The sequence below is a fragment of the Malurus melanocephalus genome, unplaced genomic scaffold (assembly GCF_030028575.1).
Source record: "Malurus melanocephalus ecotype Western Australia unplaced genomic scaffold, MMel_1.1 scaffold_37, whole genome shotgun sequence".
NCBI classification, from domain to species: domain Eukaryota; kingdom Metazoa; phylum Chordata; class Aves; order Passeriformes; family Maluridae; genus Malurus; species Malurus melanocephalus.
In genome coordinates this window covers 1,574,028-1,595,828 of record NW_026623269.1, presented here as the reverse complement: position 1 = coordinate 1,595,828, position 21,801 = coordinate 1,574,028, and the positions used below count along the sequence as shown (strand labels likewise).

General features: G+C 36.8%; 1 protein-coding gene across 1 annotated transcript in view; it reads right to left on the bottom strand.

The window, feature by feature from the left end:
• Positions 1 to 21,801, bottom strand: part of VAV3 (vav guanine nucleotide exchange factor 3) — a 146,391-nt gene that overhangs the window by 100,588 nt on the left and 24,002 nt on the right. Inside the window, exon 2 of the mRNA XM_057364284.1 lies at positions 17,695 to 17,811. Within this exon, the coding sequence (XP_057220267.1) occupies positions 17,695 to 17,811 (117 nt within the window). The remainder of the gene's footprint in view (positions 1 to 17,694; positions 17,812 to 21,801) is intronic.

Genomic DNA, 21,801 nt, shown 5'->3' with positions numbered 1-21,801 from the left:
CTCCTGGGTGCTGTTGCTCTGCTCGTAGATGAACTGATTACAGAGATGCAAACCGCTAGGACTTCAAAAGCCCTGGGGAATCAAAAGCTACAGAAGATGTAACCTTTCGCTAAAGCCTTGTAAGAAGGAGAGGTGAGATGGGCAGCTTGGCAACAAGAAGGCAGGCAGAGCTTGTAGAACATAATTTTTACAAAGTGCTCTGAAAGAAATGAGCATAAACAACCTGATGTCCAAAAGGACAAATTGAGGTCAAGAATCTTTACCCCTTGTAGTAAAAGTGAAACATCTGACATTAGGTTAGAAATATCCAAAACAGAGTTCTGTTGTTTGCACATYTCAAATTTACACCAAGCATCAGAAATGTTTACATTACTGATGTAAATTTTCTACAGCGTTTTTCTCTATCACAGTAGCYAAAAGCATAAAGGTTGTTTCCAACAATAGCAAAGGGCAGATTGGACACCTCACTAAAACCTCTCCACCCCCTTTTGMACACTGAACATTTGCAAAATTTTACTCCTTTCATCAGAAGCGGTAACTCTGATCATGCAAACCCTGGTACATGAACAGCGACTGACAGAACTGCACACATGAATCCCAAACATTAAAGGAGGAGAAACAAAACCAAATGCTCTCAATACCATGTTATTAGGACCATAATGAACAAATCTTGAATRATCAATATCAAACAGTGGACACAAATGTATGTACATTTTAAAACTTTGTGCTTAAAATCCAATTTTTCAAGTTTTACAACTCTGACTAGGCTACAGCTGCAAGACCAAAAGCATGAAATCTTCCCTAGACGGCTCTGTTGTTACAAGGAACTGAAAAATTTCAAATTGCACAAGAAGCAGAGTCCTCCTCATCTCTTGGTTCATTTTGTCCAAAAGACTCCCCAACACAAGCATGGGAGGAAGGAGTTCTAGCAGCTGCTTCCTGTCTGCAGCTCGTGGTTTTGATTCTTTGAATACCTTCCAGCCCTCACCATGCCTTCAGGGATGTTAAGTTTGGGGCTGTTTTTTTCATTGGGTTTATTTTCTTCTTAAGATCTTGTTTAAAGAATGACAACCTTACTTTAAGCATTGCAGTGTTATAAACAGCACTTGAACCCTGCAATGAATAGTGTGAGTGCAGAGTGCTTCAGAGCATACTGTTCTTCTGAGGATGGAATAGGAGTTTGTCCTTTCTGGTGCATTTACAACATTTCAGGTTTTGCAAAATGGTACAAGAGGATATTCCTAGGACAGTACTRCAAAACCTATCTGCTATTAAGTCATTCCAGTTCCCTTCAGAAAAAAAACGTTACAAGGAATGAACAGAAACAGCATCTTCAAGCTGTATTCAGCTTTGATCAATGCTTTTTGAGCACTCATATTGATGATGCCGTGGCATTTTTACCATATTTTATACGGGTTATAATAGTAACCAATCATGAAAGAAATTGCTTTTTGCTGCATCTTAAGCAGGGTATTTTAATNTTTTTTTTTTTTTTTTTTTTTTTTTTTTAACCTAAATGTAAGCATTCCTTTTAAAATGTTTAATGACTGAACAGGGAGATTATCAAAAGTGTTCAGACTTTGAACAGGTGTGGTTTTTTTTAAATAGGAATGGCCACAAATCAATGCTGTGTGTTTTCCAAAAATTGCATTTCTTTTGCCCCTGCCCTTTAACAGACTTCAGAAGACTATTTTCACATTTTGAAAAGAAGAAGCACATTCTCTAAATTTCCATCTCCAGTTTGTACACTATGTATATATATTTTGGGTGTTCTTGACCTTGGATGTTTAAAATTGGCATGCAAATATTTTAGAAGGAAATTTGTGYTTTCATATTCATTATTGATTGCACCTCCAATACTGTTTTTAGGCATGCATCCTGCAGTGTAAGTGACATGTGGTTTCCTCACTCCCACTGTGTTATTTCACTTTAATATTTAAACAGAGTCCTTGTSAATTTTGATCCAAGCAAGAACGATGCTCAGAGGAGGCTGTGTAATGGAGCTTTTCTTCCTCTCTTCTGCTAAAACCAGAGGARAATTTTTTTCTTCCTGTCTTGGGTGAACCAGCCACTGCCACACTTCTCCATTTTCTGAGTTTACTTTAACCATTGACTATACAAATTCAGCTAGTGGGTGGCTTTGGTTAGTGGTACCAAGTCACACCTGAACCATGAATGGAATTTACTCCAGTACACAATCAATGAAGATAGGAGTATTTATTAAGCATAAACACACACTTAACACCCCCTTATTCTCTGCAAGAAAAAAAAAAATCCCTGCTACAGTGCAAAGGGAAGTGAGCTGTTCTCTTTGCTGCAATTACCCTCCAGCTCACTCACAGTGACTCACAAAAGCCCACAGCAATTTCTCAGGCCTCACACTCTTAGGAGATCACTCTACTCTACCAGAAGGGATTAGATCAATCCAATACGAAAGCATTGCACTTGCCTTCAACATTGCAAAAAGAGAGACAGTAAACARCTTCTTTCCCAGCTCAGCCACACTGGAGGCATTCTGCCAGGGTAGAGGCAGTAATTTCTGACATTAATATTGCCTCTTACAGCACCTAGGACTGTASTTCACTTYTACTMTATAGGGTTTATAGGCATTTCCAARTATTTGTTGTGGATTTGTGCTTAAAAACATTTGTGAAATGGCACAGGACCGAACACATCCCAGRCTGGTAACAGGTCACACAACTTGATCCAAGGCCAACTTCAGTCCTCACTATTTATGATAAAAACACTASTAGCACATATGAGTTGAATGAAACTCTTGACATTAATTTAGTTGGGCATTTTGGTCCAATTCAGTGCATTCAAACCAATATCCCAAGCATTATTGAGCCCTGCTATAGTCAATCTCAGCAGCAGCCTACAATGAGCAAATGCAAGAGCAACTGCAGGCAAGCAGATACACCTAGAAAACAAACCACAAAAGGCCATGCTTTGGGAACAACAGGCTCCCCACCTCTTGTASTCAATGCAGAGTCATTTTGGAAATATATTGCAATAAACCAACATTGCATAAGTGGTTTTATCAAACATACAACATGAAAGATACCAAGATTTTCCTAGCATTTTGTCACAGATATTAGTCTCAATGAAATGCAGTATTTGTGGTAAAGAGTGTTTAATTTGTATGGGTCAAATGTCTCAGGAGGGGATTTCAAATTGGAAGTTCTAATTTACATTCAGCAGCAACCTAAATTGCGCCTCTACTTTCTTCACTTTTTTCACATCAAACTTCAAATCTAAAACCAAGATCAGTCAAAATTTACACAAGCTGATGAACATTAAATTGAGTAAAACAGCCTCAATGCTGAAATTTTTAAAAAGCTATTCAGCATCCCAGCTTGTAATTTCATCCCACACTATCTATTTGTTAAAATTGTGTTCCTCTATGCATCTCCATTTTCACTTGGAAACTAACTTTACTGCTCACGGGTATTTCCAAGAGCACAGAAACTCCCTTGCTGCACTCATATCAAAAATAGTAGGGATGAAACAGTATCAAAACCAGCTTAACTGAGGCAGGCGCATGAAATGTAATCTTCAGACAACAGCAAAGTCAGAGGATTTGAAGAGATRGAAGTTTTGGGAAATAAGAGAGACATCAGTAGGAGAAAGATGAGAGAAAGTTGAAGGAAGGAGAGTGAAGCAATGGAGAAAGAGAAAAAACTTAATTCAAAAGAATGTTGTCAGCTTMTGAAGGGGTTTGAGATTGCAAAAACATCACCTCAAAAAGTAGAGAAAAAGACAAGAAAACTGAAACCAAACCTATGAAGCAAATGAAACAAAATCAGAACAAARAAGGTAAGAGGTCCCTCCATGCTAATTTGTTGGTTTTTATTAAAAAAAATATAAAATCCATGTTTTCCACCAAAAGGAACAAAAATTTCAATGTATAAACTTCTTTGTTAGCTGCATTAACACTGTTAGCTTGTTGCTGKAGCTGAGGTACCTACACCATGCAGAGCACAAACAATATAGATTTTGCGAGGTATGTAGATAAGATCAGGACAAGGCATGGTCTAGATTCAGATGTAGCTTTTGGAAACTTTTAATTACTGCAGTTCAAGGATAATACAGCCATTAAAACCACTCTTATACAACACCTTTGCACTGTAGACTATGCRGAAAAGCCCTTAAGACCAGCATACAACAAATTATAATTATCACTTTTCTATTAAGATGACAGTCTAGGTGTTGGTCAAAATTAAGTGGTATATATGTACAGGCCAGGCTACTGCWGTACAACTTTAATTTTTCAGTGGATTTTTGATTACTGATGCTCTTCAGTTTCCCACTGTCCATGACACTCAGAACATGCATTACATGGTCTCCATCTTCAGAACAACTCCTACTACAACTCATTACAGTCCAAGAGAGCGTGCAAGCAAAAGGGCTTCTGACAGGATTGTCTGCCTTGTTAGTTCAGGGCTCCTCTKTCTATGAGAAGCTTCACAGAAAGGGCATTTTTTTCCCTTAAGACTCTGGGCTGCCAAGTAAACGAACATGGATCAATTTAAAGCCATCGTAAGGTCTGAGGTGCCCTGGCAGATGGATTCTTCCCTATCAGCCAAAGAGCTTTGATACAGTGGTACAACGTCACAAGTGTTAGGGAACACTGACTCTGCTTTTAACATTTTACCTTACACTGTCGAATTTATCACTGAATTCCCCTTCATACCTGGAGTTCTACACTTGCAACAAGCAAGAAAGAAGCAGTTATGCTGACACTGTACCTACCAATTTCACTGCCTGAGCAAAGTGTTCTCCATGTGCACACAAAGAGCAGAACGAGAGTTCATGTTTGTAGATTTAGGGTTGKTTTTTTTTTCCAAACTTATGAATTAGTATAGAAAGCAACTCAATTTCTACATGAGCCTACATTATTTTTACTTGGCAAAAAAATACTTGCTCTCAAATGCTTATGAAAACARCTGCCTCTAAACCAGCACTTGTATTCACCTTCATTTTCCATTTCTAGGAAACCACRTGGAAAATAAGTCAGCTTTTCAGGTTTACTTTCTCAATAGAGTAAATGTAATAAAGCATCTTTCATGACTCCCAGAAAAATATGTCTAAGGAGAAAAAAAGTTTATGCTCCCTAACTCTTATGACTAAATACAAAGATTGAGTGAATAAGCAGAAACATCCTGCAACATTCCCTGCTGGTTTACTAGCACATACTCCATCTACATCAACACTGGGAGAAGAAGGGCTGTCTTTTAGACCTTTCTGTGCCTCAGACAGCTCAGACTGCCAGCACTACCCCGAGTCTCTGTTTCTGCAAACACACACAAGCAGAAATGCCCCATAAAAGCACAAACACGCAATACAGCACACTAAACTTCGCTGCCTTGCRGGGTATTTTCGGACCAGCCCAGAGCAGTACATTGGCACAAGATTCTTGCTGTTTTCTGTACAGTTTTCTCTGCAAAGATCTTCTAATAAGTGCTATTGCTCAAGTATTTTTTAATGCCTTGTTTTTACTATGGCACAAGCCTTGTTTTCTGGATTCAAACACCACGAGTAGTTTTTAGTCAAATTTGTGAGTACTGATTGGATAAGAAATAGAAAGCTAAACCCTCCTCTCWGATTCAATGCTCTTTAATCCAGTCTGAAATGAAGAAGCAGTTAACTTCATCTTGGAATTTGATAAATGAACTCTGAGAAATTCAGGAAAGGTAAATCTGGTACAGTCCACATATCTCATTCATCACAGCAATCCATGTATGTGTATATTGATAAATACACATTACRAGTCAATAGATGAAGTATAGACAGTTACAAGAATAATCTTGCCTAAACATCTGTCTRTTGCATTCCAACCAGACTACTGCTTAATGTCAACTTTCTTCAAGAAAATATGGTTATAAATCAAACGTACATCTTAGTTAATATTAATACCTCMTTTACACATGTTTCAGGTAAATTACATTATCTTATAGTTTATAAATCCTAAAATTATTTTATTGAATAATTTGTGTCAAACTTCAAGTTCCTTCTCACAACATCTCTAGAGTAGTGGGGTTATTTTCAGTTTAGACAAAAGAAACAAAAATTTATCAGAATATCAGTGCTAAGAAATCTTTTCTCCTTTTCTGAGTTTTGATGGTACAAGAAAACATCAAAGACTCTTCTCACTGTGCTATTAAACATACAAAAATATGCTCTGAATAAGATGCAAAAGGAAGTAAACAAAATCAAAGTAAATATTTCTTCTTTAGAGGAGCAAATTGAAGGAAGARACCCTGATATTCAAATTCTCGAGAATTGCAGAAATGTCAATAGAGCCATAGTTCTCTTCTGATGAGCAGTGAGTACTTATCTGCTACRCAGAAAAATCTGAAGATGTATTTAAATAAGCACAGGAATAACAGGAACAGTCTTCTAGCAAAAACCAAGAGGCAAAACAAAACTCCAGAAACAAACCTGAAAGCAAAAATAGAAAAGACCCAAGAAACTCTGTGGGGATGAGGATGTACACCAGACAGCAAGGCAGGGTGGCAAGAAAGGCAAAGAAGGAAGGCAGCAAAGGACACAAGGCACTGATGAAGAATAAATAGTAACTGACCACAGAAAATTAGTTTAAACATGAAGTGATGAAAGCCTAAGTAGAAATGATCAGACAGATTACATTAGTTGGSTGTAAGGCAAGGGTGAACACAGGGCAGCACCAAGAGCCAAGTGTGGAGGAAGGAAACCAGCAGTTCTGCTGCCCAGAGCCCATGGTCAAAGCACTCTGCTAACTTGGTATGGTTATTGTTTTGTTAACCTGAAGTCTCAAAGTGGCACCTTTTCCTAGTATTTAGCAGACTGTTAAAGGCACAGGTGGATTAGTCACTTCCACAAGAGAAAGAGACTTAAGAAATTACCTATAAACCCCACAATTTGAATAGAAATGTTCTCATGCACTCCTATTTAATTCTGCATCCAGCATCAGCCTGGTTAATCTAATTAATAATACTCATAAAGGCAAGACTTAAAATCAGTTTGGTTGTGACTCCTACAGATTCCAAATTCATGCCACCCACCTGTGGGTGGCAAATCTCCATCCAAAAATCCCCTAAAATGTAAATGTGAATTACTTTGTAGAAGTTCAAAAATCAAAGCACATGTTATGCTGAAGTTCCTAGTATTCAAGTTCTTTCACTAAGTTTTGGCTAGATGTTTGCTAGATATAGGAAAACTACCCTCTTTTCCTACGGTCTCAAAAAGAGATGAATTCATATTCCAATTTGTTTAATTTTATAAAGAAATGTCCAAAGAAAGACAGACAGTATTGAGCATTGTAGATCAGACGTCTGGTCTAGAATCCACTTTTTCCATGACAAAACAACATGCTAAAATATGTTAGTAATATTAACATAAATAAAAATATTTATCCAAATTTAAAGCAGCTTTCTACTAATTTGGCCAGGAAAAACCTGTTTGTTTTCTACTAAGGTATGATCATCCCTTTAACAAATATTTTTTTGCCACAAAATATGTAACAGAGAAAAAACATCTTATATCCAGCCTCTACAAATACGTAGACCTCACCACTCTGAAAAGGGTATGATGACATTTCTAATCAGGTGGTTTAACAACTTTCATTAACTTCACTGAGTTAATTTAACTTCAAGATTCCTAATGAAGCTTGTTTACCAGCACCCAGATTGTTTCTCACAGATCACACAAAGTGTGTCCAAACTCACACAAAGTGTGTCCAAACAATACTTAAGGTACTCAGTCATTCTCAAATTTCCTTTTAGTTGGCTGAAAAACTCTAAGGGAGGTCCTCCCCAAATCAAAACACTAAAAGTCAGTCTCAAAATAAACCCAGAACGATATATATCACTTAACAATATTTAGTAGAGCAAGTAAGTTCCACAAGATGCTGCCATATACACAAGTGCCTAAACCTCAACAGATGTTTATATATATATACACACACACACACATACATATACAGACAGAGTACTTTTCAAACAAACTAATGGTGACCAGAAGATAGGATAAAATCATAAGGAATTGCCACAGTCAAGTAAATAATGTTTAAAATGTGCACAGCTATTCTTGGCCTGACACTTGTTTCAAACAGCTATTAMTTTCTTATTTATTATCTAACCGAGTCAGACAAGCATCTGAAAGGAAACTTGAAGGTAAGAAAGATTTTATGAAGTTAGGTCTTACTCCTTGTTCTGCTGCTTTTGAAGTCATGAATACATCACATGGGATCACTCCACAGTGTGCCAGCTACAACTCTGATAGTGACAATATTTAGACACGTTGAGCCAACTGTTCAGACAGGGCTGCCACAAGCTTGGCATTGTGTCCCTTCCTCATGCCATGTTCTATTCTCCAAGGTTTCTGTGAGGTGYGGGCTGCTGCCAGCTCCTAGGTGTGTCCCCAGGCCCAGACAATTCCCAGGTACATTCAGGTACCTCAGTCAGAGGGCACAGAGCAGGGGCTATGCCTCATTCCACTCAGGAGAATCATTCTATTTTGGTCTAGCACTGGAGGAAGGAAAAGCTGCATTATGCCCTACTGAGTCACTATGAAATCAACACATCTCTTTAAACTGCTCTGTGAGTTTTGGGCAACAGTGAGGGCTCAAAGTGAATTAAAGTAAAACTCCCCAACCCATCGGTGACCTACATTCAGTTTTTTTTGCTCTACTCTCCTTCAAAGGTACAGGCAGTAAATCCTCCCTCAAGTAATCTACATATTTTGGTTTAAAAAAAAAATGGATTACATAGTACACTGAATTACACAGCTAATATCAATTAGCCCCTGCAAGAAACACATCACGTGCCTGCACAATGTCACTGATGGATTTTTGCTCCAATGAGTTCTACTTTAGAAATACTTTAAACCTTTCAGCAACTTAAAGTTGGCTTGAGGAATTAATTATATTTATGTGAACTAGCTGTCAGTTGGTTTTCCAAAGTAATTCTGTGAAGTGTTCCTTATGTGTTCACAGTGCAAAATGGGTTTCAACTGAAGATCTATATGCAACCTACTCAAGCYTCCACACAACTCTAATCTGGCAATTTATCACATTAAGGTTAAAACATGCATGTGAAAATATGCTCAGAATAGYACATTTCAAAAATTCTTTTGTTAGCTCCTTCAGCATCATCCAGCATTATTACATCATCCAGTATAACTATTAMCTAAGGCTCTTCACAGACTGGTCTAGGGATCCATGCTGATATATCACAGTTTTAAACTGTAACTGGGTGAAATSTAGGGTCTTATTTACCTGTAGAGGTTAGCAGTAGCTAAAGTGCACCATTTAATTTCACTTTTGCTAATAGTTTTGTTTTAAAATACTTTTATCTCTTCTATAATAATACTTTCTACTTAGCAACTGTCATTATTTACAACTCTTTCTAGACACACTGCCAAGTTTACCAGCTAACAGAGTCGTCATAAAATTTTACACTGTATGAGTTAGCTATTGAACGGTTGTTTTGGGAATTAAATCCTCAGTGTTTAGCTATCCAAGTTTCACCTCCAAAAATCTCATTAAGCAAKCCATGAAAATGCAAATAATCCATTTAATAAAACTTTCCTAAATAAATCTCATTTCATGCATCAAAGTTAACAACAGTCAAGCCCCAAAACCTCAGATGCCACATTTCTGCTACATGTTTTGGCAAGAATAAAAACCCATGTCCCCAAATATGCTCAGTGCTTGCACAGAAAGATGCATTCATTTTTCTATCTCATCAAGACTGTATTCGATTAGATCACAAAAACTATGTAAGCTTTTCATATTTATAGATAAATACACTGGAATACACTCTTCTGACATATTTTTCCATTACCTGTCTATTCAAGCATCCATGCTTTCCGAAGGCATGCGCAGCTGTGCATCTGACATTTATTCATAAGACAATCACTGTGTCAGAATTAAGAACCAAAAGACAATYCCTGATTAGCAAACACTTCTCTAGYCTTGTCACCAACGTGTTAAGTTAAAGCCCTCTAATACAGTTTGCAAACATTTCTCATTAACATCTATTTCCTTTYTATTAAATACTCAAACAGTGTTCCCTGCTGCAAACCATTTGGTGCAGGTTTCACCTTGTACTGAAATTGGRCAGATAAAGCAGTGAATGAAATTACAACCAATCTAACCACCACAGCATTCTTCAGCTTAATCAAACCCTGAGCTTTTCATACCTAGAAACAAGCAGCAACTGCTGTTTTTCTTTGAAAAACGGTTCTTATTCGGGACTTTTCAGTCAAGTACACTGTGCTTTCCACAGAACTCCCAACCATACACAGCTGAAGGCAGTGTCCCCCTTGCCTGCAGAAAGATGGGGATCTCTACAGGCTGAGCAGAACAATCATGRCCTGGCTCCATTCCCTGCATTGGAACACCTCCCACGTGTGGTCCATGGTGCCATCAGCACCATCTCTWGGAGAATGCTCACACAGGCTTATCTCCAGAGGAAATCCCAACACCACCAGGTGATGGTTTAAACCACACCTCCAGAGCTCCAATCTGTGCCTCTGAGGCAGAGTTCAAGAGCAGCCCAACCACTCTGGTGGAGGTTTAGCAGAGACACCCTTCAATAGCATTTCAAATTTACARTCACAAAGAGATGTGGGGAAGACAGGCAAGGGGGAGGGCTAGGAGGTATCCTTTGGTATTTCAAATCATTCCAAGGAAAAAAAAWARRAWARRARAAAAAAAAAMAAACATAGCAATTACACTTAGTAACTGYCTAACTTTTCATCTAGAATGGAGCAATGAAAGTCATGAAATATATTATTTTCTATTTATTATTTTCTAACAGAGTGTAATATATCAAGCCAATTGAATTGCTATTGTCTTCATTAATGCATACAACAAAAAGACATTTGGCAAGCAACATGRGGACTGATAAGTATTTCAAGTTGTTCAGTTATTAGTATCATTTTCATTTATTTGAGCTTTTTAGCCTCCTTATCTTTGATTTTTATCAAGATACAGTCAGCTAAGTTTCAAAGTGAACTACAGGAAGCAATAAAAAAAAGCAGGTTAAAGTGCAAAACTGTATTCTAGGTAATTCATAGTGCTGCTTGGCTCAGCCTCTTGCTCAGACAAAAGGCCAGGCACAGAGGAACCACACTGAACATCAGTAAAGAACAGTTCACCATTASCAGAGTAAAGTTAAGCTTGTGGCAAACAAAACTTTTCAAGGACAAACAGTAAGAAACTGAATATTTTTTATTTAGCTCATACACAAAATCATTTCCCTTTTTAAATGGGGTGCCCAGTTTAGTCCTACTTTTGAATAACCATTCTACTGTATCTTGAACATGACCTTCTTAATGGCTTATTTTAAGACAGATAAAAACATGTTTCCTACCCTTCTTCAGTGGTGAACAAATTCACTGCCACAGAAAAAAAAATATACAAAACTCTTCAAAGTTGTTATGAACTTCCCCTGCAAGCCACTCATTTATTATCTTCTTAATTTACATTATTGTTACTTAGACCAATATTTGTAAATTCAGGAAGTTCTGGCTTTAGAAGTCAGTTTCATCACCTTTTGGTTACTCAAATGGCTGTATTACAAGCACTGCAGGGAATTTATAAGGTTTAAAAACATTTGTATAAATAAATGTGTGAGAAGAAATAAAACCTGTTTAAAGCTACTCATGCTTCAAATCTCTTCGTCCTCCAAAACGTCCTTCACCTCAAAAAGAAATGTACACTAATAGAATTCATTGTCATGATTTCAGTGTCCCCAGGATGGCTCAATCAGCCAGAGATAACATTTGGATCATCTTCAGAACAAAGGAATGAGCACAGAAACTTAGCTTTGTTTTCTCATATTAACAGTTTCTTGTTAACCTTGGCTTTCTAACTGACAACATTTGATGAAAAACTGAACAGAACTACATTATAGAAGAATAGAAATATCCCCTTGGATGAGAACTCTTCATTAATGACCAAATATTTGTGATGTGTTTCACACTTTGTTATGTGGCCAAACCCAAACATTATTGTCACCCTTTTCATCAACTGGAWGCAAACATTACGACTTGAAAAATTATGACAAACCTGTAAGAAATTAATAAAAATCCATTTTCAAAGACCAGTGAGGTGATGTCCACTAGCATTCTATCACAAAAACATTTAAGACCATAACCCTGAAATATTCAGGCATAAATACATATGCTGATGCAGAAGCTCTTGCTAACAGTTTTAGGTTTATTGAGGTTATGTGCCTAGAAATCGGTAGACTACTTGGCAATGACCACTGCAACAAAGGGTTACAATTAAGGACACTAAATTTATGTAGCATTGGTAATAGTTTCCCTGGTCACACCATGGCAAACCATTTCTGCATGTTTTCAGAGACTTGTCAAAAAGGTGGTTCATGAGCTATTCACCATTACTCACCCCACTTCAATGCTCTGTCCAAAACTATGATTTATGTTCTTTGGGGATGGAAGTGATTGATTTTTATTTTTTTTTTTTTTTTTTACCATTTAAGGGATGCTTTTAGGGAGGATAATAAGTCCTTGACTTTTGCGTAATTCTATATAAACATCAGTAATAACCAACAAACAAGGTCCGTAAATGCCAAGCATTTCAGCAGTTTTGCAAAAGGCTACTATTTTCTTGCTCATTTTGCCCAACGTATTTCCATGCAGAAGAACACTGAAACCTGTCCATATCTTCTGTTTCTTCATTCCTCCACATGCACAAGCACACCTTTGAGAAGTTCAAGTGTCATTCATCCCAAACCAGTCCATCTCACTGAAACACTACTCCTGAAAACAGCAGCACAGCTAGTTTCTTGAGCAAACCACTTAACTTCTATTTTATTTTACAACTAAAAGAGCTCAGACAATGAAGGTACAGAGCTCTGTTTTCAATGATAGGCTTGTTTTTATCAGTTTGATCTTTTTCTTCATTTAACTATCTTTATAGAAGCGTACTACAATGTTTTGGCATGTTCCCCCATGTTCTGCTGCTTTAACATACCTTTGTTAGTGAAAAGTGATCATATTTTGCCCTATTATCCCACCAATTGAATTCAGYGAATACAACGTGAGAAAACTGCAGATAATCTCAACTGTTTCAGTTTTCTCTTTTCCTGGAAGGTTATGTAATTTTTATAATTGTTGCATTTTGTTGTGTTGATTTTGGTGTATCTCACGCACATCTGTCCAATCTTCCTGGAATCTGTTAAACCTGAGGGAATACTCACACCAGGATTCTCAGCCTCAGCATGACTTTCTCCTGCATCAGTGCCCAAATTTCTTTTGCAGTAAGGGAGTGACTAAAATGATCACAAACTATGTGACTTAAATACATGCACCTCAATATTTTCACAGCAGTTGCTTTTACATAAACCAGCCTTYGAAGTGTCACCAGGGCATGAGCTACACTAGACATTATATTATAAGCTTTTGAACAATTAGCTACTTATTTCATTGATGGCATTTGATATTTGATCTCCTTGTTTGTCCTTTCAAAATCACAACTGAATATTGCACATTATTTCTAGACATCTAACACAGGATCCCTAGAAGAGGGGTATATTGATATGTTCATATTAGATTGGTTATATCATAAAAACATTCCATGCTCAGTTATATATTATTTAGAAAAATCAAAAGCAGAGCACACAAAAGGTGTTTTTATGACACTATCTGGACACAATTTTCCCCCACTGGACCCCATCCAGTGCTCTCTGAGGCCACGGAGCATCTGTTGACATCAACRGACACCAGACTAACCTACATATTCCCATTTCTGCAACACATTAGTTCCAAACTTCCTTCAGAGAATAGGGATAGCAACAATTTGTTGTGGTGCACCAAGCAGCAAAGGCAGCTGTTGGAGGAGTGTGCAGGGCTCAGAGCTGAAAGAACAAGTACCAACAGCATTTGCTTTTTCTGGCAYACAGGTAGAAAGGAAGAACCTGACAACCCCGCGGTAGTGAAAAATGACTCTCCAGCATGGAATTCATAATGAAAACACTGTCTGGCACCTCCAGTGCGTGGGAGAACATTTCATGCTCTGTCAGGAACTTAATGCAGCAACAATTAAATTTACTGATAGAAAGGTGAATCAGTGGGAATGGGTGAATAMCACACAACTCCAAGAAAATCAAGCTACACAGTTTTTAAAAGCATGATTTAAAGAACATTCCCATTCCTGTGTAATGTAGCCCCTCTTTTTTCAACCATAGTCAGTCTAAAAGTGAGAAACTCTGTGCTGTTATATTAGAAACAGAAGAAGACTCATCTTGTATCAGCTAATATCAATATTCATACAGAATGTACACATTAAACACACAGATTAAGTTACCTGTGTTTATTTCTTAACCTATTCTTTAGATATTTAAATGTTGCTACTTCAGTTTCACCTCYGATTCCCATCCACTCCACATACACCCCTTCTTTTTCTCTAATCACTGAGAGATCAAAGCATCTCTGCAAAACAGAGCACAAAGTTCAAGACAAATTTTCATACATTATGTCAAAGCATCTTGAAACAGCTCATTTACCTCTAACTATTAAGTGCAAGTTTCACCATTACAGCAAACATTTTGTAACCAGTATTTCACAAAGCTGCTAATAGTCATAAGATTATATTGGCAGGAAACAGCTGCTACTTCTACAAGGCTCTGGTTTTGTCTGCCATTTTCTTCATAGAGGTGAAAAACATCAGAAAATTTGAAAAAAAAAAAAACAAAAAAAAAAAAAAAAAAAAAAAAAAAAACCCAAAAAAAACCCAAAAAAATAAACACAGTTGCCCTCACCAGGTCTCTCACCTTATTTTTCCCCTTCAATCTTACATCCTTGAAGGGATATTGTTCATTTGCAATGAACACATTTTGCTTGTTCCCTCCACTAGCATGTTTTAATAATCACTGAAGTCTGTCATACTGAACAAAACATTTGTCATCTTAAGATGACAAATTGAATAATAATTTCTTTATAAATTAAACTGAAACATTTAAAATTAACAAATAAGGTTTATGGAGCCACCTCAGCAACAGTTYATTTATATCTCACCACTAATAAGTACTTGTCAGCTTCTGACATCTGAAGACAGCTTCTMGTACATTCAAATGTATAAAAGGCTGTCAGTAATGCACACACTCATCCCATCACCTATTTGAGAAACAGTGTGGATAACAGTGGTTTTAAATCAGATGCTCCTTTTTGTTTGAGCATGAAATCATTTTAAGATCATTCATATTTTGTACACATTTAGAGCAGTTCAAAGAATTCTTTTAGAAATGGCAGGATGACTTGGTTGCAGTAGCAGGAAAAATCTGCAGCACTCTTTTATTGGCCTTTTGCATATATACAATTTCTGTTCAAGGAAGCTGGAAATGTACAACAGTGTTGGAGTTGTTACTCACAGGAAAATATAATGAAGGGGAAAGTTGAAAACCAAAGAACAGTGTGAAAAAGATACTGTTTGCTATTCTCACCACTGTAACCAGCAATCAGAATTTCCAAAGTAGTAAGTGCATTATCAGACATGCAAATGAAATCTCATGCCACTTTTTCCTCTGCTAACTGTACAATCAATACACTTAAAGGCCAACAAATAACTTAATACAACTGCGATACAGAAAAGGGAAGCCAATGTTAACACAGTTGCCATTTCTCCTCCCACTTCCACAGACAGCCTGAAGTTCACAGTCCCTTTCAGAAGCTCACTACGTGCTCATAAGCTATTAAAGCACAGCTCTCAGCCCATCTGAGCACAGCCTATTCCTATCTCCACCTGTGCATGGCAAGTTTCCACACAAGCACCCAATGGAAGCAGCTGAACAGCAGAGCTGTCAAGCACCTAAAAGCAACCCAGCACAATTATTGCAAGGACTGCACAGACTTGTTCAATTCAGCATCTCCACATCTGCACAGGCAGCTGCTCCCACACACAGCTCATCTCATGAGAGAATCCCACACAGCAGCACCTCTCAAATTTGTCACTGCATTTTCACCTTGCAGCTTTCCAAGAAAGGTRACCTAGACTAGAGAAGCCATTGCCTGTATGCACTAAAACTGGAAAACCAGTACCAGGGATAATTAGTCTTTGTGCTATACTGTGGCAGCAAAAAGAAAAAAACTCCACACCTCTACATCCAAAATTATGTTGGGAAGAAAAATTAAATAATAAGTATCACGGATGGAATATGGGGATATTTTTTTTTAATCCAATTATTCTACTTACACAAAATCATATGCCAAAATAAATTCTGTTAAAATTACATATCAAGAGTATGAGAAACACATTTTAGGTTAAATTCACCATTAATTCAGAACTTGTTTACTGGRTATTCAGTGATGCAGCAATAATAATTTACACTGCAAAATATTTCTTGAAAGCTAGACCGTATTAAAACTAGGATATATTTACATGGCTAAAATGAGAAACTTTCAGCAAGTAATTAGAACATACAATGACAATTTCTGTGCATTAGGCATAGATATCAAAGGTTTGAATCAAACACTGAGATWTATGACTGAAAATACCTTAAATAGGACATTGCTAGTACACACAAAAAAATAAAGCCCAACACTTTTAAATTCCTCCATTACTTGCACAATCAAAACAAATAAAAAAATCTTATTTTTATTGTCCAAATTTGTATAGAAGGACCAATTTTAATAAAAGCTTTGTCTTAAATATGATTTATGAGCACAAGATGTACAGTAAAACTGAAGAACAGGTGGAATTACRAGGTTATCTAACTTAATGCCCAGAGGACTTAAAACCAGACAAAAGATTGAGGAAAATAATTAGATCTTTTGGTTACTGATAATCACTAAGCCTTYCAAACAATCATATTGCAGACCTAATTCATTCTTGCACTCTTACTTCATCTTTACCTTTATGCCTACGTAAACAAAGAAAAATGCATAAAAATGAGACAGTAAATTTATGATCTCTCAAAAAAGCAATAATGCTTAAACTATACTAATTTTGAATAAATAGCTATTTTTAATGCTACTTCAGGTAATTTTTAGACTTTTTCCTGTGAAATTAGGGTAATGATATTATGACTCAAAAGCAGAAACTGAAGTTGAACTAAATACATGTGGGCAATGACAGATCAAACAGGTATGTAGGAGGCTGAACAACAGACTGGAAAATTATTTACATGTAGAAGTATCACAGACTTATAGAATATACTGTACATATACTGTGTGAATTAGTATAGTCACATTAACCTATCATAGCTGTGACTGAGCTTTACAGCAGGTTAGGAAAAAAAAACAACTGTCAAAAAAAATTGGCAAAGTACCCATGTGAATTTCAAGCATTGACACTAAAAAAAAAAGACATTCCACATCACGTGGTCTCAAKGCACAGGCCCGGGGTTTCCAAATCCACACAACTTATGCCAAATTGATTTCACCAAACAGCACTCAGAGTTTGTTATCTTCTTGCATTTCATTTACCTTTACTCAGCATCTTTCAAACCATTTATCTTGGCTTTTCACACTCTCAGAACTTTCCTACCAAGTATTTTTCTCTGCCCTTTGTTAGGCCCTCCAATATAACCCTATTTTTAATGCTTTCTTACTTCCTCCCCACTATGTTTTCATAATGAATGCTCATCCATTACTCACAACTTCTAGACCACAGCTACCAGAAAAGTCTTCTATAGGCAACCAGCAGAACACAGGTGTTACTCAGGACGTAATTAAGAGGATCCTTACCTTTCCAAAATCTCTCACGTCAAACAAATCAAATGCTTCAAAAAGTTCACTTTTCTTCATTCCAAATATTTCACAACATGCCGAAAGAAAAGTCCTTATATTCTTCAAGCAAAGAAACTAGGGGAAAGAAAAGAGAAATATTAAGTGTCAAGTGTGTCAATTATGTGCTCACTTTGGTCCCAAACACATCATATAATTCACCAATACAATTACTTGTAAGTCAGCACTTCCACTATGCTGTGATCCTCCACTGGTCCTAATTCAGTCATAAAAGTTRTCAGTCACGCTCAAAGCATTAACCAAATTCTGAGTAGACACCTGGTGAACAGAAACTATTTTCTCTTTTTACATRAACAAAGAAAGATTACAATATGCTACTAGATACATAACAGTCTAAATACAGACTTACTTTTCAGCTCCCTTTTTTGTTTTATGCAGACAGCATAAAACAAAACAAATAAGTTACYTCAATAAAATTATTTTAATATGTGAAAATTTTTATTCATATATAAATCAAGCACTTCATCTCTTAAAAGTCTAGTTTGAATGTTTAATGAACACATGTACCCTGTTTTCACACACTAAAGACTTCATGAATACATATTCTCCATCTGGCACACAGAAGCAGATGAAGCTYGTAGTGAAGTCATTTAAATTTACCTAGCAGAGATTTAAGATCCTCAGATCACCTTGATTGCTGTACTGAATCAAAGGCTATTTCCCTTTAAGTTATCCAYATGCATCAATGATCATCTGAGTCTGAAAAAGAATAAAGCTTCTGCCACAATGATCTGCTTAAAATGCTTTTAATGCATTTTCCTGTGGATTATTTTGATTGCAAGACATTACCAGGCCAAAAGGCAGTAACTGTCATGAGAATTAGTAAGTTAAGAGGGATGGCTAAAAAGGGCAATATGCCTTCTTGATAAAGATTAGCACTGTGAAGTACTGGCACCTTGTGAGGACATCAGCTTCATAAAGATGCTGTTGTAGTTCTATGAGCCACAGTTCAAAAGCAAATACAATATTTATAAGCAGCTGTATTTCAAAGGACCCTTCACCAYGCTTTGAATATGCATTTTAAAAGTACTGACACAGCAACTCAATCTTACAACAGAGCTCTCCATGCTTTAGGGGATTCATGAGGTTCACTTATATTAGAATGGATTATATCCATTACAACTTCCTGTTTTGATCAAAGTGGTATTTTTGGTATTGTCACAACCATACCAATTCAACAGGCAGCCCTACTTCGTGTCTTGCACAGAACTAACCCATGAGACACAGAAAAACCAGGGCACCTGATAGACCAGATATACAGCAAGGGCACACACGTGAAAGCACTGATTCAACAGGAGAAGCTACAGGAGCACACAGCTCCAGCAGGTGGTTGTGGACATCAGGACAACAGCCAACTAACTCTTTGTGAAGCATCACACAGGATGTGCAACCCAAAGCTCACAGGAAAGCACCTGTGACTGACCACAGCTTCATCAATAGTAAGGATTCCCACAGTACCAGGTGGATCTGCAGCCTCCACCCCTCTGTTCCCCTCCAAAGATCCTCCTCAGTACATGCGCCCAGCTCACACGAGAGAGGCATTGCTGAGCTACACACTSAGCTGCTCAAGGACAATGCTGCATTTATGCCAGACTGCTTTTATGCCTACTGGAATTTTAAGAATTAGTTTAGCTTGCTCAGTCAATGTGGCAAGCTTATCTGGTTTTGCAAAGACTGTAATTTTGAAGTCAAAATTGCAAGGTTAGAAGGCCAACAGATGTTCAGCATATGTGCTTCTTCCTCCATCACAGTGGCAGAAAGAACCAGAAAATGATCTGCTCTTTGAAATGAGCTTTAAAAACAAGATGGCACATACAAAATCATCATTTTCTGCTATATTTTTCCCCAGATGTTTTCATTATTTTTCTTAAAAGCTATCAATGCCCACTAGGTTGGTCCTATACACAATACTAATTAAATGTGAATACMCTCTATTTTCTTCCATCAAAATTCTCAAAACCACTGACAGATATGTTTCTCAATGGAAAATTCAGCTGCCTTTTTAAAACCTAACTTTTGAGTTTTTATTAGTTGGTGCTGAAGTCTGCCAGTGCAAAGAAAGCTTACTGCTGCATTAAATTGTTTACCTCTAAAGAGAGCAAGAAGTTAAGAGAGAGACAGGAGCTGTCATGGACCAAAAATCTGACCTAGATTTGCTAAAGAGCATTTTTAGTGAGTTGCATTTAGCTTCTTAATATAGCTAAAAGAACCATTTAATGGATCAGCAGTTATTCACAAACAAGATGTCCTTTCCCTTCTAGAAAATCTCTCCAACTATTCTTAACAGACATCTCCTACAATAGAAGATAAAGATGGCAGCATTTTTCCAACAAGATTTATYAGTTACTTTAAATTTCTTTAAATTCTGAGGCAATTTTGTGACATCAGCCTTTCATTTAAATTATTGTTACTCTGAATTAGATCTGAGCAGATTAGAAAGCGTATTGCAAGAAATTACAAGCCCACATGTTTTAAAGGAAACATTCAAGCACCTACACTCKGTGTAATAAATTAAATTCTTTGGAATATTCTAACAGTAAGACCAAAGAAGAATCTAATCCCCCTGTCTTCACCCGCCCCTCTTTTTTCAAAATACTAATTCATTAATTTAACACGCATCATTATGTTAAACAGGTTTGACCTAATGATAATCTACTATTCAATAACCATATAACAACACAGCAGTTATATAACATGAGTTGCAGGTCTAGAAAGCACGTGGTAAGCAATCAAATCTGCCTGCACTTGAGATGGGACCCTACCATCACTGAGTGTGTGCCAGCCAATGCCCACAGCACAACAGGAATCCTGACAGAACAGTCTAACCCCCTGCAAGTTCAAAGACWGCTTAGTGAGGTTTACTTGGGCATGTAATGATACCGTATCCATCAGTGTTCCCTTATAAAATGAAAATGAAATTCTTATTACTATTAATCTAACCACAGCAGCTACAAGGATAAAAGTGTGAAACTTTTAAGAATAAAAGCATGCTCATATTTAAATGAATCCACTTTGCAATACAATATATGAGGAAAAAAAACTTGGTTTTTTTTTTTAAAAAAAATTTGTTATATGCTACTCATATTTTGGGAAAGTTATTGGATTATATTACCCAGAAAACTGTCAGAATTATTTCCAAAACTTCATAATGCAATCTTCTAAAGAAGCAGCTTCTCTCCCTGAAAACAAAGATTTTTACCACTGTCATTATTGTATGAAGAAGTACAAATTAGTAAGAGAAACCTCCMAATTAAAAAAGACCATACTGCTAAAATCTAGGAAGTTCTATAAAAGACAACCCTCCTCGCTGGCAGTAAGAAAAAGGCACGATCAGTCTGCAGTCTCTCATTGCTAAGTACAGTTCTCTGGATATTTGGAAACCTACTGCATTATTGTGTTTCTTTTGAAAAAGAAAACATCATAGATTGGCACACCACAAGGGAGATCATTAGAGCAGCTGGGTTCCCAGTTCTCAGAGATGCAAGGAGAGCTAAACCTCATTCAAAGTCTCCACAGGACACATGGTCTTTCAGTACACAAACTGGTTTCTCTTCATTTAAAAAAAAAGTAACATAACTTATAAACATTCCCTTAGAATAGTTAAAGGTGCATTTTTTTTCCATTTCCCCCTCTTTTTTAACTATGTGGCTATATAAGGAGGCAGCAGTCCATAATTCTCAGTGCATAGATCAATAAAATATTGCAGTAGGGTAGCAATGAGTAATATAGTAATATATATATATAGCAATGGCTTACTATAAGCCATGAGTAAAAAAAAAAAAAGGTTAACACCTAGTGAAAAATACTACTCTCTTACTCCTCTACAGGAGAGCACATCCARCACCAGAGACAGATGGACAGAAATCACAATCCATACCCATTCTGTGATTCTGTGACAGGGGCTCAAGACCCTGAAAACAATTTTCAATATTAAAAGCTATAGATTATGAAGACATTTCTAAAACATCCTAATGTTTAACAGCATAACCAGTCACACTACTGCAAACCTATAAAGTAGCCATTGTCAGGTTGACTAAATAGTATAAC